This window comes from Enoplosus armatus, chromosome 15, assembly GCF_043641665.1.
Source record: "Enoplosus armatus isolate fEnoArm2 chromosome 15, fEnoArm2.hap1, whole genome shotgun sequence".
Classification (NCBI taxonomy): Eukaryota; Metazoa; Chordata; class Actinopteri; order Centrarchiformes; family Enoplosidae; genus Enoplosus; species Enoplosus armatus.
The window spans coordinates 13709317-13737220 of NC_092194.1; the positions used below are offsets into that span (position 1 = coordinate 13709317).

General features: G+C 43.4%; 1 protein-coding gene across 1 annotated transcript; it reads right to left on the reverse strand.

Annotated features, from left to right (window-relative positions):
- On the reverse strand, positions 1-27855 carry spred1 (sprouty related EVH1 domain containing 1). Its single transcript, XM_070920468.1, has 6 exons — positions 27311-27855; positions 14990-15260; positions 9807-9975; positions 5993-6039; positions 883-1038; positions 1-699 (listed from the first exon to the last, which is right to left on the reverse strand). The coding sequence occupies exons 1-6, from the start codon at positions 27340-27342 to the stop codon at positions 1-3; spliced, it is 1374 nt and encodes a 457-aa protein (XP_070776569.1). The 5' UTR covers positions 27343-27855.
- Between the last annotated feature and the right edge of the window lie 49 nt (positions 27856-27904).

The following is a 27904-nucleotide window of genomic DNA, read 5'->3' on the forward strand; positions in this document are numbered from 1 at the left end:
TCACCCCGCGGCCTTGTGCTTGCCCCCGCAGCAGCGGCAGGCCTCGCCACAGTGGTGGCAGGCGCGCAGAGGCAGGTAGCAGCACATGCAGGGCGCTATGAAGGACAGCGCCACCAGGGCCAGCCAGCGCAGGCAGAACTGCTCGTCAGATGTGTCACATGAGCAGGGGTCTGAGAAGTCGCCCTCGGAGTCGGACATGCAGTGGTACAGCATGCTCTCTGCGCACAGCATGCAGCTGACTTTGTAGATGCACTGCTTGATCGGGTCGGGGGCGTCTTGGCACTGCCCCCGCCAGTTGTCTTCGTGGTTGAACATCTCCCGACAGTAGATGCAGCGTGAACGCTCACCATCCTCTCGCCGCCGCCGGCCCGTCTTGGACTTCAGCAGGGGCGAGGGCTGAGTCTTGATAGCTGTGTCCTTGCCCAGACCCAGCCCCATACCTGTCCCGATGCCCATACCAGGGCCAGAAAGGGAGTCCCCACCAGGGCCATCGGGGAAGAGGTACTCACACTTCTTACTGTCCAGTTTGTGGAAGGCTGTGGGGAAGTCCAGGTCATCACGGTCGGCCTCCTGTTTCCACATGACAGGGTGGCGGTAGTCCTCATAGCCGCGGATGAGCACGTCTTTGCGTGGGTTGATGCGAACAATTTCCTCTTCGTCCATGTGAAAACTGACATGACGAGTCGACTTAAAGGAGACCTTCAAAAGAGGAGAAATAAGTTGGATTACTCATCAAGAATACAATACCCTGAAGTAGTAACTACATATAAGAAATACTTTTTATCTCTCAAGCTTCAATCTTGCATTCAAGACTCATAACAATCTGATTTTTGAGGAACTTATAATAAAAATTTTGGACATGTGTGTGGAGGAGGGGCAGACCTGTGGAGGCAGGTATCGGCGGTTGCTGGAGGGGAACTCGTCAAAGGGCTGGGCGCGGACGTAGCAGCCCCTGAATGGCTCGGTGGAGACGACGTTGTTCAGGGGAGAGAAGGGCTCTTTCATTGGGGTACAGATAGAGGGAGGCTCATCACACACCTGGAGAAACAGAAAAAATTAAAGTAAGTTTGTTGAAAACTCAAAATGCATCTTGCGTTTCCCCTCAGAAGGACTCACATCAAAGAAACACAAAACAATCATCATTTTATATGTAAATTTTAAAAAAGGATAAGCAATGAAAATAAGTATTAGTTGAAGCCTTTAACTTCTATCATTCTCACATTATATGTTACCATTACACTGTCAAAAGCACTAATGGTCGATCAATTCAGTTTTCATGACCACAACTGTTTTGACTCAAGGTGTGTAGGCTGTGTGTGTTCCACTTGTAACCACCAGGGGGCATCCTGCGCCCACGCTTGGCCAAATGACTGTGCTGTGTGGTGATGACTCAAGGCCCTTCTGTTGAGAACTCAGAGTTCCCATCAGCTTTGTATGTGTGTTCCCACAAACATTTTAACTGATGCAAAATCTACAAACACGGGCCTAAAAAAAAAAAAGAGGTACTTGAAACATGCGGAGAAAAAAAAAGAGAGAGAGAAACTATGGAAACCGTGTGAGCATTCCTTCCACCTCACGCCGAACAATCTCATAATTACAAGAGGGATGCTCACTGTTGACATCAATCAGAATGCGATGTCTATAAATAACACCTAGTGAATGCCACAGTCTGCATCAAACACATTGTAAAATATAAAACGCAGCAAAAATATATTTCTACACTGACAGAAATAAAATAAAATAGTTCTAGATCCAATACTTCAGTACTCATGGCAACAAAATCAGAAAAGTGATGGCTATTCATGATTCATGCATGCAGAGGTGATGAGAGATGGGGGAGGATAGTCGGTTATTACATCAAGAGCTGTGTGATGATATTTCATTATTTCGGCACAGCCATCTGTATAACCAAACATCACATCGCATATGCAGATTACATGAAAATAAACAGAATTAGGGCCAATTAAATTCAACATGTAAAAAAACTAAAGTTGTGCCTTCTCTCTCAGTACAATCTTTATAGATCGATATAGAAAATGATTCAAATGAACTGCAAGATAAACGTCTCCAAGGTTATATCTCTCCCACTCAGAAATACACAAACATGGACACACGCCGTGGTATCTCCACACGTACAAGTTCGACCTGACCGTTTTCAAGCCTTGTACACACCGGCTAGCTGTCCCTCTTTTCCCACACACACCCCGACCTCATCAAGGCAGGGTTCGTCCTCCTCTCCTCTCCTTCTCCCACCCTCTCTCTCCCTCTCTCTGCTCTGCGTGTGGAGGAGGCTGCTGGCTCTGGTTAGTCAGTGCCGTGTGTAAAGTAGCCCACGCCAGTGCTTTAACGCACAGCGGAAATCTGGTTTGCTCCCAGCTGCTGCTACAGTAATTACTGTCCTGTGGTTGCTAAGAGATGCTTCCTTTGACTTCTTTTTTTCCCCCTCTTTTTCTTCTTTTTTTCCCCTCTCTCTCCTCCACTTGCCCCCCCACCCCCCTAGACTGCTAACACATGGTGTGTGTATGTGTGTGACTTTGCTCCTTCTTTGCCTCCAAACATACCAAGTGGTGTAACACACATCCAGAGTGTCTGCAGGGGAATGTGAGGAATAGGAGACAGTGGAGGGAGAGAGGAGAAAGAACAGAACAGGAAAAAATGACTTTGTGTTGTATTCGTGTGAGAGAGAGAGAGAGAGAGAGAGAGAGAGAGAGAGAGAGAGAGAGAGAGAGAGAGAGAGAGAGGGAGAAAGAGAGCGAGAGGCCAAAGAGTCTGCCGAGGGAATGTCATAAACCAGCTCCAGCTGGAGAAATGCAGCACAGAACTTAAAAAGCCAGATGACAGCTGTGTGTGTGTGTATGTGAGAGAAAGAAAGAAAGGAGCAAGGGGTGGGGGGTGAAATGGGAAACAGACTTGGGCTTCCTTTTAAAGCGCTTGCCTAAGCCCCACCATTCAAAGGCATGCGTGGGGGCCAATCTGGAGCTGAGCTGACCCTAGAGATGTGGCTGGGTTAGGGTGGAGAGGAGGGGAGGGGAGAAGAAGGATGGAGGTGTCGGGACCAACATCAGGGATCCATGCACTTCCGCCCTCAAAGGCACAGGGGCTCAGGACAGGGAAGGCTGGGGTCGGCCCACATAGTGAAAACCTACAGAACATGCTGGATCTCTGCATTAGACAGAGAAATAGAATGGAGAAGAAAAGACGATGTGCATGTTGGGAGGTTTCATCACAAACACTAAATGGTTTATGTCTGTTTATACGAGTTTCTCACACTCTAGAAATAGAACTGGGCTCAAATGAGGCAAATCACGAGTAGTGCTCATCTCTGTGTATCGTTAACTTAAAAACAAAGAAGTACAGCCAAGTTCCAGGCTACTCCCCATGTGTCTCTTAAACAAATGGTTTGACATTTTGGGAAATACACTTATTAGTTTTGTTGCCGAAGATCGAAGCCACTCTCATGTCTGTGGGCTAAATATGAAGCAGCAGCTGGTTAGCTTAGCATAAAGACAGTAAACTGGGGGGAAACAGCTAGCCTGGCTCAGTCCTAAGGTGCTTTATGGAGCACTACTGAGACACACCAAACCAGTCTGAAAGTCTCTGGTCTATGACTGAGGCTGTAAACGTCAACTGGCTAACAAAACCTCTGTGTACTAAACTGATAAGAGAAAACTTCCTGCCAATGCTAAATTAGATGCGGATGTTTTCCTGTGGCATTCAAAAGAAACACATTTTACTTTGTACCAGCGGAAGGACTGTGGTGGTACAGCATAATTCCTGGCAGAGGGTCATCACAGCTGAGTAGGGTGTTGTGCAACCATGTTTTTTTTTTAATATGGGTAAAATATGTTGCATGTACATAGTTCAAAAATGTGTGTGTGTGTGTGTTTCTAGTGAGAGGAAGAATGTGGTAAGCTCGTGAAGGGCATACAAGTGGGTGCTGAGCCTCAGTGGGCAGGATGTGGGTGGAGAAGACTGTCTTGAACGCATGTACACACACACACACACACACACACACACACACACACACACACACACACACTTGTAGCAATACAAGGCTATCATGAATTCCAGTAAAACCAAGAGATTTTTTTTAGAGTCTGAATGTCTGAATCTAATCAAGGAACTAAACAAGGCTTGATGGTGACCTCCCATGCTGATGAGGCACTGGTGTCTGCTTTCTCAACAAGGTCAAGGCTACTCAGGACTCCTCCTGCTTCTAAAAGGGCCCATCAATGACACAAACTAAAGGCCTGAACCATATTCACCATATTCCTCCCCCAGCCTGAGTATGCTTGTAGAGACCAACACAGCTAACATCACACCTTGATGTGTGGTAGTATTTGCTAGTTCTCTGGCTGCAGCACTTGCCACTGGTTCACTTCTCTTCCTCTGTAGCCCAGGTCTCCGACCGCAACATTCGGATGCCAAATCACCATGGTGACACCCTCGGTAGCTCACTCACTGAACCTTGTGAACACCCCCTTCTACCCCCCTCCCGCTGCACAACCCCCCCGCCCCCTGCTGCCTAGCAACAGTGGTGCCATTGGATTTCCTGTATGTTCAGGCTGATTCCTTAAAGAGGAACTTCGCCAAAGGAACAGCAACGCAGCTCTCCCTCGTTCACTGCTTCTGTAGTCCACAACACACAGGGTGTAAGATATTGGGCAGGTCAAAGGTGATGACTAACCTCTAACTAAGTGCAATGAACTCGCAGCCAAAAAGCGAACTCACAGAAGGTACGGTGTGATGTCAAAGATAAGATCGGAAGGACATCTTGTTGAACTGGTGGGGCAGCAAAAACTAGAAACACCATGCAATGCAATACAACAGCCCTGCAATTAATACTTGTTGAGGCTCCCATTTTATTATTTGTGTGTCGACTCAATTATTTAGTATGAGGCGGTACTTTTGTGTACACCACAAACTACAGTGCAAAAAAAACGACCAGAGTTTAATCAACACCTCTCTGACACAGTGTCAACAGTAATTCATTATAAGTTTCACAAAGGAAGCACCTATTGCAGGACTGTTGTATGTATTGGATGGTTTCTGCATTTCTTGTCACTCAGTGTTAAGTGTGCATTACAAGAAGTGCCCTTCCTCCCACAAAGGTGTTTTTTCACCTACTTTGCAATCAGAAGTAGAACAGGTGACTGACGTTCCTGTAACAGGCCTGATATCTAAAACAAATGAACATGGGTGTGTAGACGTGAACTATAAACCTGCTGCCTTTCTCTGCTAAAGAGAAGACGGCATTCTTAACCACACATGTCAACAGTCAATAGAGTGCCTCATGCCAGGAATAGGTCAAATATATTCAATTCTTAACATAACGCACCTTAACAGTTCTCAACCTGTCAACAAAAAGAGGCCCATCTCATGAAGAAACACTTTCAGTTTGGAGAACATTGAAATCACACGCACATTTTCACCAAGCTGCCCTTGAACAACCAGCTCCTGAGGCAATAGTTATTATATCTGCATTAATTGTAACAAGAGTGACAGCTACCAAGTTAGATTGATAGAGACAGCTAAGCTTGCTCAAGCACATTCACTAGCCAACACCCAGCCTCACCTCAGGGTCTGGCTGGCACTGGTTAAACACCTGTAAATCTACAAGAACAACTGTTAGAAAACAAAGGCAGGTGTCAGCGTCTGGGTGGGACACATCAGGGCTCAAACATATGGCTCAGGTTCTAGCTATGACCTGCCTCCAATTCAGTAGTGAGGGAGAGTTGAGTGATAGATCTTACCTTGTAAAAAACCTATAGTAGGTGCACTTTAACATTATAGTCATCCATGTGAATTTGTTTTACGAACTAAAATACATTGTGAAAAATGCTTATAGCCTAAACTTCTGACTCCTCAAAGCCAGAAAAATAAACATGTACACACACACACACACACACACACACACACACACACACACACACACACATTTACTTCATACTAAAACTCTTAGCCAGAACCTCTCAGCTTTAATATCACTCACCGGTAGTCCATCCTCGGGAATATCGCCTTCCCCAAACGACCGACAACCTGGAAGAGAGAGGAAAGAACCCAGACGGGAAAGAGATTAGAGGCCTGACTTGATAATTTTCTACACTCAAAACAATACAGGCATTTTTATGGTTAAATAACCGAATAAAAGCTTACAACAGTAACACACAATCCATGTATCATCATTCTCTACGGCATTAGAACTTCCTCAAACAGTCACCAATGGTATTATTGAAATGTAGCATCAGGTTTTTGTACATTACAAAACCTGCATAATAGCACATACACACAGCACTCTTTTTAGTGTCTTAGCTACATTTGATTGACAAATACAAGGAAAGACTTGTTTGGAGAACTTTACCACTAGGGGGCGAAACTTTGTGAATTTCCAGTGAAATCACGTACCAAACCCGTCCACTTGTACTATTTTCAAACCTTAGCTACATTTCTAAGAATATGTGTCATTTATATTGTATTCATAAAAGGTATTTCCCTCTCAATGGATGACATGTCCTCTGGAAAGCATGTCTGAGCCAACAGACTTACATGGCTGATTCTTGTCAGGCCAGAAATGGACAAGACTTCTGCTTTCCTCTGACTGTAGCCTAATGGGGAAATGAAAGCTGCTTTGTGTCAGTGGGGCACACTGAAGTTAATGAAATATGCATGTCTAGAATAATGTAACCCCGACCTCGGCTAATACGCCATGTGCCATTTCCGCATCCAAAACACCTCGTCTGCTGATGCTGGAGTCGGAGCTTATGTTTCAGGTATCAGGCTGACCATGTTACAGCTTTTCATTACCACAGAGAATGAAACTGTGGATGGTGTAACCCGAGGAAAGACACTAATGTTACTGATATTTTAACACAAAGTGCTGTTTTGTTAAACCCTTTCTACTAATAATGCAGGGGGACATGTTTCACAATGAGAGCACCATTGTTTAATAGATAATAATGCTGTCTAATAATATAGTATTATTGCCCTTAATGAAAATAATACAGAGAAGAACTACTGAAATACTTGAAAAATCTGAAGTAATGTTGACAGTGTACTGCTGTTAATGCAGTTAATTTTAATTGTGTTCATGTGTGTCAATCAGGTGACACCACTCATTCATTGTGGGAGTTAAAAGTGCGATGTTTGTGAATAAAATGTCCCATCTTGTCAGCAAAGCGTGAGGTTATGCCAACAACAACAAACATTAAGAAAAGTGTACATGATAAAAATAGTTTATACATGCAACGTGTTAGCTACGCAGTAGTTATGACAAGTCTGGCTCCAAATCTGTTTCAATATGTGCTGCAAGTTTAACAGCAACTGTTAAATGACATTTTAAGTGAATAAGTGTAGTAGTGTAGTGTAAAGGATATCCGTTTAGGTCAGTATGATGTCTGTTACACCTGTGCACTTCTAGATGCACAATCAAGATTAAAATAAAGTACTATTTACTTTATTTATCACTGGTATCACTAGTATTGTACACACAACCTAGCACTTTCAGGCAGCAGCAGCCAGAATATTCACGATAAAAAAAAAACACTGTTAAAGAAACTTAATAGAAGTGAAAACGACTGAGGCTACAGTCTTGGCAAAATTGTAGAAAACAGGGATTAAACAATTTCCATTGGGATGAAGGGGAAACTGTTTGTACCTGGGGCATTAAGAGTTTCTTTTTTAAAACTTAGGTTCACTTAATTAGGATCACAGAGGCCTCATTTAAAGCACTGAGGCATCAGTCAGACTGTCTGCATTCAGGGAGGGAATACAGCAATGGCATGGCATGTGCCGTCTCTGCCATAGAGAGGACAGAAGAATTCACTGGGCTTGTGTTAGACCCGGTCTGTCCATCGGTCTGTCTGTGTGTGTGTGTGTTCGTGTGTCTGTATGCATGTCTCCACTATAGAGAGAAAGAGGCTTCCTGCAGCACGACTCTGGCAGTGCTGGGCCGCGAAGCTGCCTGAGCCATGTGCCCGACGTTGCCATGGCAACAGAGGACTGCAAGACTGATACACACACGTGCGCACACATACACACGGGCAAAACATATTCCTCTCTCTCTCTCTCTCTCTCTCTCTCTCTCTCAGCAGAACGATGCAACAGGAATACAGACGAACCTGCTTGCCTGAGCTGAAGAGAGAGGCATTACACAACACTGGCAGAATACAGAAGATGCCAGCAGAGAAAGGAGAGCAGAGGCAGGAGAGGACAGCAGGGGAAGGAGAGAGGGAGAGAGGAGTGCAGGCACTAGGAGAGACGAAGCTCACCATCACCTGCTGTAGCTGACATTCACAGGAAAGAGTTGAAGCATTTACTAGGAGGCAGACACTGTACAGCTTCTGAGTGAGGGGAGTGTGTTTAATCACACTGACCAACTATCAGAGATGTTCAACCTGTCTTCGCAAAGCATCCTGTTGTGTGAAGTAGGGCTGCAACTAACTATTGCTTTCATTATCGATTAATCATTCAGTCTATAAAATGTCAAAGAAAAGTGAAAAACACGGCTTCCCAGAGCACAAAGAGACTTCTTCGTATTACTTGTTGTCCAATGAACACTCCAAAATCCAAACATACTCAGTTTGCTATCATAGAGGACTGTGAAAACCAGCAAATAATTATATTTGAGAGGCTTGACGTAGTACATTTTGGGCATTTTAGCTTGACATTGTCGTCCTCTCATTAATATATTATGGTTGAAGCAATCCATGATTCTTTGCTCTTTATCTTCAATTGAAAGTCCCAGGCAGAGCTATTTGCAAAGCCAGCCCTACGGTTGTTGCCCATGATTACCTTCTACCTAGACTCTGTGTGGACTTGTGCCCAGGAAGTTCAAATCTCAGATAAATGCTTGTGGGCAAGAAGCGACTGATGCCTAGCAGCGATAAGCCTTTTACGATATGTTCTGCTGTGTCTCCTCTATGCTCCCCAGGGTTCCCAGGTCTAGAGAGTAAAGGAGATTATAGCTCCCCAGCCAGCCAGCCAGCCTCTTGTGTAACATGGGGCTGGGTGGCAGATTGCTGAGCTGGCGATTCTCCTGCTAATTGGATGACTTTGCAACCTCTGGCACTGTACTGAAAAATAATGCTTATCAGGATCCAAAGCTGCTAACTAAACTCAGGGGCTCAACTCCACCCAAGTGTAATATGTAGTTTAGCTTAAAAATGTGTTTAAATGCCACACTGAACACAGACAGACTAAACCCTACCTTTATTTAGACTAGACTAGCCAGTTCTCAAACTTACTTACCAAGTCTGAGCAGCACAAAAGCCAAACCTGGTCAAGTTTCTTCTGCCCCGATATCAGGTTGTCACCCCTTCTATGTGTCCCAACTCCTGCCCCCCTCTTTCTTACAAACCTCCCCTCCCCTGTCCTATATCCCTCACTGTCTGGGCACAGCCTTGCCCTGCCAGTCTCTACAGGAAGTGGAGAGTTTATCAGGGCAGCTGGCGCTGATAAGATAACTCAGGAGGGGTCATGCTTGGGTGAGTGAGCAGGTAGCAGTGGGGGGAAGTCATCAACGCTAATCAACGCTATGCATCTCTCCTAGAACAGATGCTAGGTCAGCCATTACAAGCCAATGACAAACAGGCAGGAATACAGGCTGTAGAAACCCGCTAACAGAATGCATGCCATGTTCATACACATACACCCATATTATTGGATGGCATTGGATGGCTGCCAACACACATAGCATAATGCAACCTCTTCCAAACAAACCTGGTGTATTGTTGATAGGGTTCTAAACTCCAAACACACACACACACACACACACGCAGGCACCACTACCCACCAATACACACACCCACCTTGTTTGATGTCCTCAATGGCCCGACGTATGCCCCGGTCAAAGGCACGGGCGTCAGCGGGGCTCTGGAAAGTCAGCCCGAACTTCTTGTCGTTGATCCTCCAGTGGTGGAAGATAGGGTTGACCTTGTTGTATATTAGGTCTTTCTGCAGGATACACTCCAGCACCACCTGACAACACACACAGTGAAACAAGACATATTAGCATTCAACAACATTGCAGTTTAATTTGGTCAATCTAAAGTTATTAGTATGCAGTCTGGAAACTGCATCATTTAAAAGGTTTGATGATGAAACTTGCATGTAAATCCTTCATTTTACTCCTCACCCTAAGCCGTTTAAATGTGTCACATTTAATCATTCCATAGCAACATGAGTAAGGGAATAGACAAAAGAGATTGAGAGTAGAGGCCTGCATCTGGAACTACACATAACTCCAGAGTTTCTTAAATAGAAAATGAAAAAAAAATCATCCTAAACCCAATAATTTCACATACTTCTTTGGATAATTTGTAAAACACATTCTAAATGGTGGGGTTTTCATTACAGATGATGATAAAGTTGGAGAGCAGTGGTGGTGGCATAAAAAGGGGGGTTGAGTATGTTTTGGAGCCAAGCAACCCAAGTGTGTGGCAGAGAGAGACTGTGTTTCCAAAGCCTATTATTAATCAGGGCTACTGGGCCGCCTCCCGGCCTTCCTCTAGGCAGATTAAATGAAATGAGAGACGGCCATTACAGTCTTTGAGGGCTTTTTTTTTTTTTTTTACCGACGTGCACGAGAGGTGGCTTAATGGGGTGTGAATGTGTGAGCGTGCACATGGCGATCTGCGCGAGAGAATGCGTTAGCACAGGAGCCCGTGTGATGAAAAGCTCAATGACCCGAGTGCTACACTGTGCGTCTCTGCAGTGCAAATGCCTCGTCGGAGGATAACGGTCACAAACCGATACTCAACAACTGAAAGCAGATGGCACCGTTCCCCGTCGATCTGGACAACAGTCAACATGCACACTTTAAGAGGCTGATACGTGGCAGCTGTGTGAGAGGTTGATGATATGTGATACGTGCGTCAGAGAGGGTGCACACAGGTCTACATTTCATTCAGAATGTCTGAGTGAGAGCTGCTTTTTATGCTCATTGATTTGGTTGCAAGTGAACCACAATGTAATTTTCTAATATCTGTCCTTGTGTCACTATTGCATAAATGTCTCCCCCAAAACAAGGAGGGGCAAAGGTTAAGCCTGTGTGTTTACCCAGAGTAAGGGGGAAGAGAGAAGAGAGGGATGGATGTGAGGAGGACGGGGTGGCAAGGAAAGGGGGGGGGGGGGTCTGCTATGCCTCTGGGGCTGATTGTGGAGGCGAGACTGAATGGAGCCGGAGCAGGTAAGGTGAGCGCACAGTGAGACCAACAGAGGAGGAAGTATCACAGTTGCATGGAAGGACGATACTTAACACCGCATTCCACACCGTGCTCAGAGAAAAGAGGGAGGGAGGAGCCACCCTGACAGAAAAGAAGAGACAGAAACGGAATAGACGTTGGAGATGTTAGAGGAGGAGAGGGACAGAGACAGAGACGGAGACAGACAGAGGTGAGACGTGCAGAGTAGTGACGAGATAGTGTGAGAGCGGAAATGGGGGAAGATAGAGAGACACTACGTTTACATGCACACAAGAAAACAAGAGGGAGAAATTAGGCTAAAATCTATGTATGAACACTGCCTTTGCCATCAGTATTTACAGAAATTACAACCTGACAATGATTTCAAGACGTTTCAATTTCACAACCATAATTGTCTTGGAATAAGGTATGCAATAATATTTAAGCATTGAGTTTTGAAGGCTTAGTAGGAGGCAGTGGCTGAAATTGACACACAAGACACACAGCTAATAAACCATATTTTGCTAGCAAAGATAAGTCAAAACAATCAAATGACAAGGTTAACAGCAGAAACAAATAACTGTATTAAGTGGGTCCTTGTCTCAAGGCAAAGCTTAGAGTAAGCCTGGACTACACCACATTCACATCTGTATCAATCAGGGGCAGTCACTGACTATGAATGACAGGAAGCGAGGTGAGAGCTAAACCAGAGATTTGTCATAATCTGAGAGCCAGTATGGTAAGTAATCATCAACCAATTAGATCTGTAGTTTTTAAGAGTCAGAGAATCAGAGTGAAGGAAAGAGAAAGAAAGAGAGAGAGAGAGAGAGAGAGGAGGGAGGGGGGGCAAGGAGGAGAGTGATTGGTAGCTATATGGAGAGCCAGCTGAGTCATCACCAGTACACTCTGTGCCGCATCACTGCGCTTATAGACAGATCCCCTCCACTTCTTCCGTCTCCTGTCTATCTGGCTCCACCTCTGTTTCCTGCTCTTTGACTACACACATCTCTTTCCCTGATTCATCTCATATCTTATGCACCCCAATCACCTCATTTCTGCCAGCCAAAATCGTGCCTTTGTGATTTTGAAATGACTGCATCTCTGATCTGTTTTCCTTTGTCGGGGGGGGGGGGGCGGGGGGTCATTGTGCTTTTCTATTCTGTCCATTTCTGGCTGAATTAAAACACTGAAATTATATCCCGTAAGACGATACCAAAATGAATGTAAAACATGGAACTGCATTTTCCTTTTCTGTGCTTTAGTAATAAATCAAACCAAACAGCCTTTCAGACATTCAGAAGCTCTACACTAGGCCACTTTTTTCTGTTTTCAACATCACTCATACAACATAATTATGGTCCTTCATTTACCTCTGAAATCAAAACACTGATGTTTCAGTTTTAGACAACACTGTGGTAACAAGTACTGATATTGCATATACAGACTCTGGCTGACATATTCTTCTGTGGTTTTGTCTGTTGCTGTTGTTTTCATAGACTCATCACTCTGCCTCTTCTGATGCCCCCAGACTGTCGGTAGCGGTGTGGTTGACGCTAGCACTATGGCGCTGGGTGGCATCCCGACAGACCTACATATGGCTGGGTGTTTGTTGTGGTGGCTGGGGGTAGACTCTGGCGGTGATAGGGGTGTTTTACCACATCCCAGAAGAGTTGCCAGGGTCTCCGAGCCATGTCTATACCCTGTCTGAACAACAGCATTCCCGTCACACCCATTCCTGTGCCACACACACGCTTAGATAGCAACGCACAAAACACAAAAACACACATAAAATGTGTTCAGTCAAAGAAGATTAAAAAAAAAAAAAAAAAAGAGGGTGATTTAGACGCCCTGCTGTAACAAGCCTCTAATGTCAGATCATCAGGAGCCACCAGACTCATGGTGTAGCCTCCTCTGTCTCCTGACATCTGACAGACAGCTCCCACTCTCTCTCTCTCACACACACACACACACACATACACACACACACACACACACACACACACACACACACACACACACACACACACACACACACACACACAGATTTACACTCTCATTACCACAGACCGGGATTATCCCAGCGCATCTACTGGATCTGTTTTACATCTACAACACAGAATGAGTCTGTGACAAGAAGGCCAGGAGCTTTGCAGCAACTACAGCAAAAGCCATAAGGATTAGAACTACAGAAACAGGGGAAATAGAATGACCACGCACTTTGCGTGGTATGTGTACATGGTACCAAAAATGTGTGTAAAAACTAAAATAAACTATTTAATATCTTAATAGACACACTGATAAATATGTTTGTATTTTGTATATTTGACATTAGTAATGTGTGAGCTCCACTGCATGTCGCATCTACAAAACTGCTGTTTACATGAACAGCCCTTTAAATGCAGCATTTACACATCTCTTATAAAGTCAAAGTGGAGCGCGGTAGGTGAGGATGTTCTTGCTGTGTAGGACATTTTGCTATCTGTGAATGAAGCCCTGTACTGCTGGTGCAACTGCTGACAAACTGTGCTTGTAAAAGTTATTTGTTTTATTTTGTAAATGTTGTTGAGGCAAAATTTTGATGGATTAAAATAGACCAAACAAAGTCCATCGACCCTAGATTCAGCCCATCGTTGATAGCGATATGCTATCATATTTTGTGGCTAGAGACTCAACTGCACCTATATCAAAATACAGTAGTGTATGGTAATGCTTAATCTGTAGACTTTACACTAGACTTGAAACGAGTAGTCGATTACTCAATTAGCTGTTTGACAGAAAATTAATCAGCAGTTATTTTTCTCATTTTTCAAACAAAAAATCCAAAAATGTGCTGGTTCCAGCTTCTCAAATGTGAGGATTTATTGCTTTTCTTTGTCTTATATGACAATTAAGTGAATATCACTGGGTTTTTTGATGATGGACACACAAGCACTTGGGCTCTAGAAAATTGTGTTAAGCATTTTTCAGTATTTCTGAAATTAAAATGACTTGCCGCCATACTACAAAAACCCTGCTTTTTCAACTAAATCATAATCTTTCTGCATACATTTTTTAAAATTGCATTATTAACCGTTTATCCAAAACAACTAAACATAGTCAGTGTGTCAGGCCACATGGCAACTAAAAAGATTACTGAGGGAAATATTAGCATGTCTGTTCCTCACAGTTGAACTATATTAACTAAGGAGTGCTTTACACTAACCAGACTAACCAGCAACATATTTTCCAGGCTTACTTTACTGACATATACAGCCTTTACATCACACATCAAGGAAGAGGAAATGCTTATAAAAAGGTGGGCAAATACTTGTGTACTCATGGAAAACCAGAGTGAGTGTGAATTTCCAGTCCGTATTCCATCATATAGGTCCCTTCCAAGCTCTTTGTGCATTTCCCACATCCCTCATCCCACATTCTTTGCTCCTGAGTAATCTGCCCTTCTCCCTGATGATATCATCATGCATCACAGCATCACACAGTTCGCTCCTATTTTCAGATACCTGCGCCATGGAGGAAAGCCAAACAACCACTTCCTGTGTGACTGTGTGTGTGTGTGTGTGTGTGTGTGTGTGTGTGTGTGTGAGTGAGACAGAGAGAGGGGAGTCTGGCAAAGGGGGGCTCAGGGTGATCTCATCCATCTCCGCTTTGTTCACAATAAATGTGCATGAAAGAGAAGGAATGACTAAATTACTTAAACGCATCAACTAGCTTCTTACATGTATAATATTAATATGAATGTATGCAGCGTAGCATAACCTAATACATTCAAAAAAGGCCATTTTCACATTATGAGCTGGAGGTTCCCTTACCAATTTGTCTTTGAGCCTCTCGCCCTTGATGTGGAACTCCACAGAGGTGGGGCTCGGACTAGGGCTGGGGCTGGGACTAGGGCTGGGGCTACAGGGGCTGAGGTTGCTGCCGCTTCCTCCGCTGCCTCCACTGTGGGTGCTGCTGCTGTCGTCCGCCCGGCTGACCTTATAGACGGTGACACAGCTAAGGCCTCCGCCCCCCAGGGGAAGCCACCCACCGCTGGAGTCATCCCGAGTCATGACCACTGCTCTCACACGCGCATAACTGTCACTGTGGAGGAGGAAGGGAGGAGAGGAAGGGAGGAAGATGAGGAGGGTAGAAGGAAGAGGAAGAGAGGGAAAGAGCAAAAGAAAAACAATGCTTTTAGTGAACATAATAAGCCATACTCAGCATATAAAATTTCTACCAGGGTCGTTTCCTGGAGGGTCTTTTCTTGTGACCTATTATTTCACTTGGATTACAAAAACATCATCAGAAGTAGACAGCCTACATGAAATATCAGCCCACACAATACAGTTGAACCGCAGCATAAATAAGTGGTAGTACAGTACATGTAGCCTACACAAAATGGTTAGCAAATGTGTAATGAGGAACACACATTACAGACATACAGATAAGATGGAGTGAGGAGATGGGTCTAAAATGTCTACTTCATATTTGTCAGACAATTTGAGTGTTTAAACAAAGTTCACCTCATGCCACATCACACGAGAGCTACTCTGATGCTGAGATTAAATACAACAAATGAACCCATGGGGAAATCTGGTTGGTGGCAGAAGCTATCACTAGTAACGAGCTAGCCTAAAAATCTGCAGCAAAACTAAAAATAGATTGTGAAAGAGCAAAGTCAAGGATATATTTTGGTTTTAGTGCATGATATAACAGACTACTGGCTACGATTTCTAAAGTCTGCAGCCGTCTGTGTATGTTTAACCCCAGCCAGAGGGTGACTGACCATGTGGCCAAGTTCAGGCTCTGGCCACTGTTGATTTCCAACCTTTCCCCTAAAGCAGGTGCTTTCAAACCAGACAACACATGACAGGGGTTCCAGCTCACATCAACCTCTTTCCTTTCTTATTTCTGATGATACTGCTATCATACTGCCATTACTCATCTCACTCATCTTTATCATGTCACCTACTAGGGCTTTGAATCACGGTGGAATACATTGTTGTTTACATAGCAGGAATGAAACTGTATAATGAAAGGCTTTAAGTTTCAAAGGTTTATACACAGCTGACACGAGGCGGTGTGGACAAAAATGCATAAAGCTTCAGTTTTTTTTCAGACATACAGCAACATAAAGGCCTGCGTCATCATTCAAATGTCAAACAGCCACAAACTGGAAAAAGGCTGAACTGCCATTAAGTATAATAATCCAAGGAAACACCTCTACCACGATATCACAACTGAATGTATCGCTACATTGGTCCCACTGTATCAGCAGACTGTATCACACCATACTTTGATTGTGACTATTAATTATACCTCATAATATATATAATTATAATAAATAATCCCACCTCCTTTGCCTCTCTGTCCCTTCACTTGGAGTCAGATGTTTCCCTGATTAGATAACACTGACTGCACTGGGCCACCGGAAACGACAAAGGTCAGGGTGTGCTGAGGGCAGCATTTTGCAGAGACTCCTGGTAATATATTAAAGACTGGGGAAGATCTGGGAGCTGACAGAAACGGGCAAAGAGAGTAAAGAATGTGACTGCCAGATGTCTTCCTGTCACACATTGCTCTCTGACCGACATCCAGGTTGACCAGTGAAGATGACATCACAGGGTCCCACACGTTTTGTAAAGAATTACTTCTCTGATGGTGGCCAAATATGTGATGATGATTAAGGGAGAGACATGTCACTGACTGACAACATGTAATATATACATAATACACAGTTAACTAGTTGTTCCTGCTCTAAAATAAGAATGGCCTCCCCCCTTACTGCCTCTCCTCTCTAAATTGAGGCCTACTCAACAAGGCTAACCTTTGGTCTCCTGCCTTCCACACCCATGGCAAACGTCTGTACCCAGGTTATTGGTTAGTAATTAATCAAAGAGCCAGTGAGCATTAAATCTGAAGCTATAATTTCCTTTGTGTGAAAGATTTGATATCCTGGAACCTGGTAATAGTTGACCAAAGTTCCCACAGAGGATTGATGAGCATGACGAATAAGGGTAACTCAAAAGTAAACCAACTGACAAAATAGATTGCCACACACTTCATTCTGGCCAATTCTGGTCTGTTCAGACTCACACATAAACACAATATTCTTTTCCAGACTAAAGACAAATGTACATCAGCAATTTCATGGAAAGAAATGACTTTATAGCAAGCTTCAGCTCATTGTTTAGCTGTCCGGCCCACAACTTAACTGTTCTGGTTCACTCCCACCGCTCTCATAGCACGACAGGCAGCAAAAAAGCTCTAAAAACCCACTGCACACTACCTGCTGAGCACCAAACGGCAGATAGAGACAGTCAGCAACTAGCTGGTGAACATAGTGTTTAGCATTTTGCAGCTAAAGATTTCCCTAAGGAGTTGGTTGAGACCGAAAACAGAGCTAACAGGGAGAGAATATTGGACTTACATTCATCAGGTGGCCAGAAACACAACTCCAAATGAAAGCTAATGTTGCTTCATAACTGCTGGATGAGTAAATAAACCATTGTTTGCTAACAAGTTCGCCATGACAAATTAAAAAGGTGGTGATATGTTAATGTTGTGTAAACTACTTGTTTCGCAGCCCCCGAGTGGCCAGGAAAATCAGTTATTGCAGGTTTAAAATAAAGTTTAGTCAAAGCTTCTCATTTTCAAATCGCTTTTACAGTGGAATGAAACTGACTTGTTAATCCCCAACCAACAGAAATCCATGCTTCAAGTCCACCACATTTTTATGAAAAAAATGAAAAAAACTAATTTTGAAAAGGGTCTAGGAGAAGGAAATTTGATTAGTTAGCTACCAAAGTTTAGCTGGCTTGCTAATACATGTTTAAGGTTATGGTCAAACTGCTAGCACATTGGTTTCCTTCAAAAAGGTAGGAAGAGGTGAGGAGTATTCTGCAATCAATGATTGTTTCAAAATGTTATTAACAGTTTTTTACATCATGCTGCTGAGTCACTTCTGCTACTACTGCTGCTGCTGCTTCAAATACAAGCTGGGTGATTTGGCATACTTCTGTCATTAGAGAAAGACATTTGTAAAATTACTGTTCAATCAAATCATAGGCAGCTAACTATCTATATATCATGTTTTACTTCTAGTTCATTAAATATTCTAATAGTATGTTTCCTTGTTTTGAGCTTCCCATAACTCCTCACAAATCGATACATCCAAACAATCCTTTGGTCAGATGAATCAAATGCTTCAATGATATTAAATTTGGTGGAGCTGTGCACACTACTGCCTGTTCAAAGTTGATGCCTTGCCAATCTGTCTATATTCTCAGTCAGTCACTGTGCAAACAAAAGTGGACAACACTGGAAGTCTTTTACTTGTTATTATAATCATAATTCCAAGGACATTTTCAAATATGTTGTGATTTTTCTGCTACAGAAAATGACTTACCAATGACTAAACTGATCCAGAAATAAGCAACTATTCTGCCAATCAAATAAATATGAGCAATAATAATGGACACTAGGGCTGAACAATAACAGATACAGAATTGATCAAATTACCAACATTATGAATCTCTTATCAACCTAAATGTACTCATATGCTGCCCCTGAGCTTAAACAGTAACTGGTCATGGGAGACTGACAGAAAAACAGAACTACGACTAACCTCCCCCTTGCAGCCTCCCAGCAACACCCTTTCTGGTTACACCTCATAACAGACCCACAGAAGTAGTGCTTAACCTTACACGAGAACCCCTGCCGCAGCAGAAAAATGCATTTTTGAGCAGTATAACAGGCAGTAAAAGAGAGAAATACTGCTGCTATTACACCCCTCTATGGCCCCCAATAAAGGATGTGGGTGATGGGTGCAGGAGGGGCTGTCAGTCAGGCAGGGGTCCCTGGGGTGAACAGAAGGCAGGCGGTGGTGTCGCTCAGCCATGACCAGGGCACAATGACCAGGGCCTGACCCTTCAGACCTACCATCACACACATGCCAGCAACCATGACACTCACAGGGAGGGGGGCTGGGCCCAGAGAGGAAGTTAAGTGGACTATGGATATGTGCATTTTTACATCCAGCTCAAAAAACCCATGTCAACCTGGTTTTAGGTCATGGTCAATAATTAAAATCAAATCTCTACAGTACACTCAACCCATAACAAACAAATGTACTAGACCCATTTAACAAAATCATTACAACAGGGGAATAAAAAATTCCATCCGCTCCTCTTGTTCTCCCTCATATAAAAACATTTCCTTTCTTATGGTAAAAACAGTAAGTGGTCCAAAAAGATATTTGAGTGCAACCTGCTGCAACACACACACACAAACACACACGCACATGCACACACACACACACAGTTCAGAGTGGGATGGTGGAGACAAAGGCTGGCCTCCACGCCCCTTGCTGGGAGCACACAGTCGACTGGACACACAATTGAGAGCGGAAGCAGATCAGCTGGCCTGGGCCAGCGAGCATGGGAGAGGGGGGAGGAAGGGAGAGATAGAGAGAAAGGAGCCCCCCATTCCAAATTATTCCAAGTTATTCTGCTGGATGACTGACTTCATTTCCGACCAAAAGCAGGAGAGAAAAACAGAGGGAGGGGTGAGAGTGTAACGGAGGACTGTGTGTGTGTGTGTGTGGGGGGGGGGCTGTGGATGGGAACAGGGTGGAGACCAAGGTGACAGTCAACAGCTCCTGCCGCATTTGAATATGGCCTTTTCTATTCATAAAAATGATAAGCATAGGCCTCTATGGCATCTATACAATATAACATGCCCAAAAAGAGAATTAGCAGTATGTTCAAACCTCATTTAAAGTGAGGGCAAAGAGCAACCAAAACACCATGACTTAAAGTAGAATTCAGCTTCCACTTGAAAAAAAAAAATGTAAGAGAAGAAAAGAGAAGAGAAGGCAAGGCGTGATAGGGGAGCACGTGCAGAAAAGGCAGGCCTGGGCCTCGAGGCCGGCTGCTCCAGTGTATGGTGGAGAAGGGGGATCCTGGGACAACCATTTCCTAAGTTGACAAAGTGGCCGTTTGTCTGCTGCTCCGGCCCATGGCTCACTGGGATCCAGCATGCCATCATGCTTTGCTCCTGTCTCAGCCTTGGGCTTCCCACCCCAGAGGCGAGTGGTGGAGGGGAGGTGAGGACGGGGGGGGGGGTATTGAAAGAAAGACAGGAGGGGGAGAAGAAGGGAAGGAGGAGAAGGAAGAGGAGGAGTGCAGGAGGAGAGGAGAGAGAGAGAGAAAGGATGTGGCCTGAGCCCTGGGTGCTCGCCAAGTCACCCTCCCTTTCCTCCGCTCCGTCTCCCCCTTCTACCCAACCCCTCCCCGGCTGCCTCTCTCCACACAATGGCCGCTTCTCTGCTGAAATTTCACGTTATTGGATCCCGGGCCTGGAGTTTTGTCCTCCCACAATGTCCAGGCAGCGGAGCATGCTGCAGGGGAGACACACTCTGCAAGCTAAAAGCTGGAAAACCATTCCTCCTTTCATTAGCATCAGAAAAGGGGAGAAAAGTCCCCCCACCCCTTTTTTTTCCATCGCCCCTTTTCCTCCCCATCTCTCCCCTGTATCAAAACCGGAGGAAGGCTGTCAAGCTCGGTCAAGCTCCACTAGACCACTTTGGTTTGTAGGACTTTTGAGGAGGGGAGGGGTGGGAATCATTAAAATATCATTGGGAAAATAAACACAAGCTACTTATCCCAATCCGATTCTATAGAATATCCTCCAAAAGGAAAGCAATCGCTAGGAAAGTAGAGGGGGGAATGGAAGATTGCATAAAAAGCTACGCTAGGTGTGACTCATTCTCTATGATTACTAAATTGTGTGGCTATCTTCAACAGCTGTTATAATAGAGAAAATATGCTTTTACATTTCCTTAACAGATTAAAAATGCAAGGAGTCTTGATGTATTCACTGTAGATGAACTTGCCCAAAGATCTACAGAAGTCCCAGGCTTGTGAATACAATATAGCAGAAAAGCATGGAATATTTGAATGCAGTCACGAGTGATAAAAATGTAATCCACCACAATATTTCCCTCCAAAACTAAAATCTAGAGTAAGAAATGGCATCTTGGAGCTAAAGTTGCAGGAGGATAAAGTGGTGCAGTTTTCTTCACTGTGATCACGCCTCATTGAAGAAATGAATAACATGCAATCTGGGACTCGACCGTCGATTCCAGCAGTGCATCTAATCTGAACGGTGCAAACTAGCTGGCCAATTAGCCACGGTTCAAATCCCCTAAATAACCAGTGGCAAACTCAAGGGCACAGACATACCCAAAACAAACACCAACACGACCCAACATGGATGCAGTGCAAATTATGACATAAGGAGCTGTCTGTTAGCCATCAATAAAAGAGAACTAATAATGGAACAATGCCTGCAAGAAACACCAACAGGCAAGCCCGCTTCACAAGCCTGCTACATTAGCTGCAGTGAAAACTAATACGTTGGCTAAAGAAAGAGAAGTGAAAGAGAAATTTGCCCTATCTCCTCTCAACACCTCAGGCTGCTGGTGAGTCATCTCCCTCACAAGAACATTCAGCTTAGCTACCAACTGACTCAGGAAAAAAAACAGAACAAGCCTACTCTGCTGCTGCACCACACAGCGAAACCACACTTCAAATTTACCACCATCCTTTCACAGAAATACCACCTAATATGACAACAAATTAACCGATCATAGTCACTTATGGTAGCATCCGTCACAGACAGCAGTTAGTGGGTCAAATTAGCCTGTAGCCCGAACCAAAGATAGACCTAAACCAGCAAATAAATGTCAAAACTGCTCACTCAGACAGCGTTTCTAACATCGATTTTCTAACCAACCCAACCCCTGTATTACTGAATTGGGCCGGCGACCCCAACAACAATGTCTAGGTGCCACTGTGCCGTGGCACTATAAATCAAAAGGACCCCATATGTGTATCAAATGCCAAAAAACTATTCTCAAACATCAATCAAAGCCACATATTGAGATGATCTTAATTTGAACCGCAAGCATTTGGAAAATTAAAACCTTGCGCTTGCCATTACCAAAAAAAAAAGAAAGAGGAACCACAAATTTCAACTGCTGCGGCGTCTCTGGTCTTCTTTGATGTAAGAGTTGTCCCCAGGGACCCAAGCATCTACTCGACAGTTACTCTGAAACCAAGGGGGAGACGGGAAGCTGAGGGAACAAGGCAGCCGTCTAGCTGTGGGAGAAACCATCAATACATCTCAGGAGCAACTTGGGAAGGATAAACCACCAAACCATGATGATGGCCCATGGATGTAAAGAGAAACTGCTATGACAAGTTGTAAACCATCACAGCATGTCCTGTTTTGGGGAATAACATAACATTATCATCATCTTGAAAATCAATCAGATTCACAGTCAAGCAGCTTTCCATTGAATCTCTGCCTCTAAGATTTGGAGGAATCAAGAAACACTTTCACCAACCAATAAAAGTCTGTTCCAAATTCTAAATATAGCCGATAGACAAGACAAAATCTGATCAAAAGTTACTGAGCAGATAAAAATATATGCTCTTACAGGCATCCACTTTTAATCATATTTGAAAACGTGACTCACTAATTCATTGATTTGATAACATAAAGCTATGTTTGCTTAAATTCTCTCATCTGGGATCCTGGCCTATCTCTCCCAGAGACACATACACATGCCAAATGTTCCCAGAGAAATAAACACACAAGTGTGTGTGCACAGACGCGCACAGAAACCCCTTCCTGTTTTCAAAGTGTTTGGAAACTCAATCAAAGACACAAGGTTTAGGATTTACATCTGTGCCCTTTTATGTCTGTGGCCTCGCAGGAAAGAACCTTCTCAGCCCAGCTGCAGCCAAGAGCAGCTCACAACAAGGCCCAGCCTTCATGCTCCCGCATGCAGCACAACTGAAAACAATATCCACAATTCAGACACTTAGTGCTAAAAGCACTTCTTAGAGGCATTGAGATATGGTCTGTGAACATCAGAGGCCCTTCTTGACAAAGAAATAAAGACAAGCCCTGCTATCTGGATGTTGTGATGGAGATAAAAACAAATCAGCAAGTTTTTTAGTGTAGCTTCACAGCCTACGTACACAGCATAGGTCCACACCAGGCCTTTGTCTCAGAAAATTAGTTTGAAATATGCTCTAAATACACCGCTGACATTTATGCCAGTTTAAGCTTGCTCCTAAAATACTTGAAGAGGAAATGAAAATTATAAGAGGGAAGTGGCTTGGGTTTAAAATACACAGAATCCGGGCCTAAATCTGGCCATGGGAATGGAACAGTCCACCACTATACAAGGCCTGTTCAGTTTTTTGGCTTGTCTCAGTTACAGACAGTCCAAGCCCTCTGGTTATACAGAGGATCATTGTCGTTAATCACACAAACAATACGACAGCTTCTAATAGAACAAGTAGACAGTGGGGCATAAATATTCTGTACGCAAAATAACATTTAGGATTACGCAACTTTTCACCCCAAGTAAATACGGTGAAACTGAGAGATTTAATGTAAATTCATTTCTACAATATACGTACATCTTAGACATACACCTAGATCTAATAAAATGTGAGAGCATGCCTAGCAGCCAGTAAAGTGAAATGCTGTTACAACAGCCCTTATGTATATTTGTCAAATAACACATTTCAATAGTCTATGTAAACCATTGTGGTCACAAGCAACACTTCCCCAAAAGAATACAGAAGCAAAACCAAAGATGTGTTCAGCTCAGCAGACTTTGTTAAAATGTAAGATGTGTCTATAGCTTAGACTGGTTCAGCTAGCAAAGCTAAGTGTTCGTGGAGGTCACAACTGGCAAGAACCCCAAATAATACCACCTATAAAAAAAGGTCCAGGAAATTATTTAGCTTAACATAAGGGCCACAGGATATAGGCAATTACCCAGGCCATAAAGCACTCGCCCTAACAGTTGAAGTAGCTGTCTCCCATTGTCGTTTCAGGACATGATGGGGGTTGTTTAGGAGGAATGTGTTTGGAAAGCTCGGCAACAGGAATGGGAGTGCAAAACAGCCCTCAGGTGATAAGATCACGACACCCACATTGGCAGATAAAACGCTGAGCTGTCAAATCAATCACACAGATAGGAAGAGGACACAGAGAGAGGAATCACTGAGGATCACCTGACTGGCAACAGACAATACCACAGAACTGCAGGAATCTAAAACAATGAGGCCATACCCTGTACATGTTCAATGGAATATAGAGGCAAGTGAGCTAAAAATGGAAGAGGGATTCATGCGAAAAGCAGTCTGTGGGCCCATACGAAGTAAAATCTACATTATCACCTGTTTGATTTTTCTTATGGTTCTGATTAAGGGAAGACAGGGAAGTCAAGTTAAGAAACAGAAATGTGAAATTTTAGCTTAGCAAAGCATAAATGTAATGCGTAAAAACAAGTTATTCACATGTATACAATGACTAAGTAAAAAGAGTATCTACAGTACACAGATAAAAGGTGCCAGTACAGCGCACCTCAACAGACTACTGCCTTGGTTGAGATAAATATTTTAGATAAACGTGACATTCAGCAGAGCGGCTGCTTGCACATACTTTCATAATTCTCCCACTTCTCCCAGCATGGTCATAGCCCTCGTCTGCAAAATTCACATTAGCCTTACATCACACCACACCAACGCACATCCCAGATCAGACACAAACCAAAATCTGACAAGGCTTTATGTGCCTTCTTGTCATTTCAGCCTTGTGAACATAGTTGCACCAAGGCCAAGTAACATGTTCTCAGCAAAGGGTGTGCTGTGTGTACACACACACAGCTTGGCTTACCACCCGTCATTCAGACAAAACCACGTCAGGACTATCTCTTCACACATTTTTGGAAGATTTTCAAATCAAAATGTTTACAATGCAGGCTACATGCCAACACATTTTTCTATAATTACGCATGTACACGGAAGCACATTGTCAAAAGATAACCACAATTTATAGTAACAATTTCCATCTATTAAAGAAAAGGCAGGGTGTTTTTAAGATTTAGCAAGTGACTCATCAAACATCTGAATTTATCTTATCAATGAAAGAGAGCACAATGTAAAAAGGGACACACAACTGTGACAAACATTTTGATTACTATGCCTGATGCTAAAAAACAAAGAAATACACACAAAATATCTGTATAATATATATTTTTTTGTGAATAGCTGTGTCATTAGGAAGAGCATATTAAGGGGACTCTCTTGAGCTATAACAAATGGCTCAGGCAACACTCTGTATTCTGTTCACTCCATTACTATGAATCATACAACAGCCAGAAAGGTGGTGGAATCATAGCAACAATGTTTGGATCACTTCGCCATCTTGGCTGCTGCCAACATGCAGCGTGGAACAAACCCAGCATATACTGTAGATTGCACACCACCGATGATCTGTAGCCTATGGCAGTAGTTCCCAAAAGTGGGACCTGGGGGGCCTCAAGGAGCCCCTGAGTTCATAGGAGGGAGTCCCAGCAAATGCAGGAATGCTTTAATTTCACTGTATTTTCTCCCACTAGAGGTTAACACAGTGAGAAAATGTTTCCAGACGACTGCTCGAATCAGAGGTTTCACCCTTCCCACTAACATCAAACATGCAACACAGTTTAAGCTAAATCATGACTAAATGCAAAAATCAGCTCACATAAAATGTCCCTGAAACAATATGTTGTCAACTGAGGGTTAAGTGGTTAAATTGTAATCTATTTGAAGTGGCTTGATATGAGGAAAAATAACTCCATGACATATGTTACATAAATTTTTTTTTTTAAAAAAACAGAAATGTAGTTCAAGGACAAAGCCTCCATGCATTAAATCAATCAGCCTCATAAAGGCCAGATAGATGAAATGGGGGAAAAACATGGGAGTGTTTCGAACATTAAACCATGACACTGTAAATGGCTGAAAGGGGCATATGACTTCCTCTGTGACAAATACATTATCAAAAGAAAATCCTCTGAGATAGTGAAGAAACGTCGGCTAAATAAAACATGTGCTGCGCTTGTGTGAAATAAACGACGAACAGACTAGCACCGGTGTTTATGTGCGATGCATTGTACAGTAAATGCAGGAAATGTGATCATTGTGTGATCGTCGGTGCAATGCGAAACAGTGAACAGTGCTGTGAATGGGCAGGCAGGTACTTTATGAATGGAGGGGATCATGTGACCGCAGCACCTCCCGAAGCAGATATTTCTCACTGACTGTCAACAAGCGCACACAAGGGATCAGCCCATTAAAACAATACCAAAATGCGACTTGAAATGGGCGCGACGTGCACAAAAACACCTCGTGTACAGATCACCATTGATGTGCGCGGTTCGTAGGGATTTGGGCGTGAATGCGACGCCTTTTTTAACCGTTTTTATGAATGGAGATTGTGATATGTAAATGAGTGTGATTGAGAAAAAAAAATGGCATCTTCGGCTTTTCAACGTTGACATTGCCGCAATCTGCTCGAAGCGGTTTTCATTTAAAGAAAGGCTGGACTGAGACACAAACATTATCTGCACGATTTTAATCGATGATTATGTTCCGAAATAATGGCGGACAGCAGTTACGTACAGATCCAGCTTGTCAATATAACGCTTTCTGAGCATGATGTACTGCACAGACATGTACATAAAATCATATTTAGACTGGATTATTGCTGTGTACATGTCTACTACGAGTGATCCCTCATACACTGTCTTGTAACTGCCAATAATAAATATCCTGGGCATATAATTGTCCCGTTAGATAAATTACATGCGGGCAATCATCATCATAAACCTATATATACTGTGGTCTAATATGAATTCTCACAGCAGACATGTTAGTTAGTTGAATTATAAGACCAACATTATTAACAATAAGATGGATTATTTCTTACTATGGGCCTATGCCATTGCTTGTCAGCCACTGTTCTTCTTAAACTCATAATTTAGTCCATGGAGTACCTTTATATTAGCCTATAAAACTTTCCAAACCAAAAGATTATAAGTCTGTATTTCTTATTGTTGATTTTAAGAAAGTAAGGTGATGAAATACCAGCGTCGCTCGGTTAGAAATGTCACTGGGAGCTGGCAGTGCATAGCTCATTGAGTAAAGCGTGTGTTCATATCTAAAGATATGTAAGTACATATTAATGCAGCCGTGTGTGGTATATGTGAATGGAGAAAATGTATTAGACAGCATACTCACTCGTTGTTTGGATTTGTTGAATCTTCACTCATTTTTTTCCTCACGGGGATCCAAATCCTAGCAATAGCATCGACGACGCAGTGACGGCGGGATAAAATACCACAAATATCACCATTTTCCTTCACATATAGAAATCACCCCTATTTTGGATGGTAAGTAAACGGTGTACAATGGGGCATGCCTAACTAAGCGTCCCTGTGAGAACCAAGTGGAGCTAGCTTAACGTTAGCTTTGCTGGCTGGAACTAACGTTAAATCGCGAGGAGGATTGACAACCGTTGATTCATTTTATCCTCCCTGGAAGTAAAATCCGACCACAACAAATGGGCCATCGGCACCATCCTCTTCAACGAACGCAGATCCCCGTTTTGCAAAAATGTGAATAGATCCTCAAAAACAGTAGAAATTGTTGTAGACTGCAACGTTTGGCAGGTTATTTATGGCTGGCTGTCGAGCATCCATTCGCCAACTTCAGGTCCAGGACAACACTTGAAAAAGCGCTGTGGAGCGTTGCTCCGTCAACGTGTCCGAGTAATTTGCAGTAAAGGCATCCAACGCCGATAAAGGGTTCAACTGCTTTCAATATCAACACTGA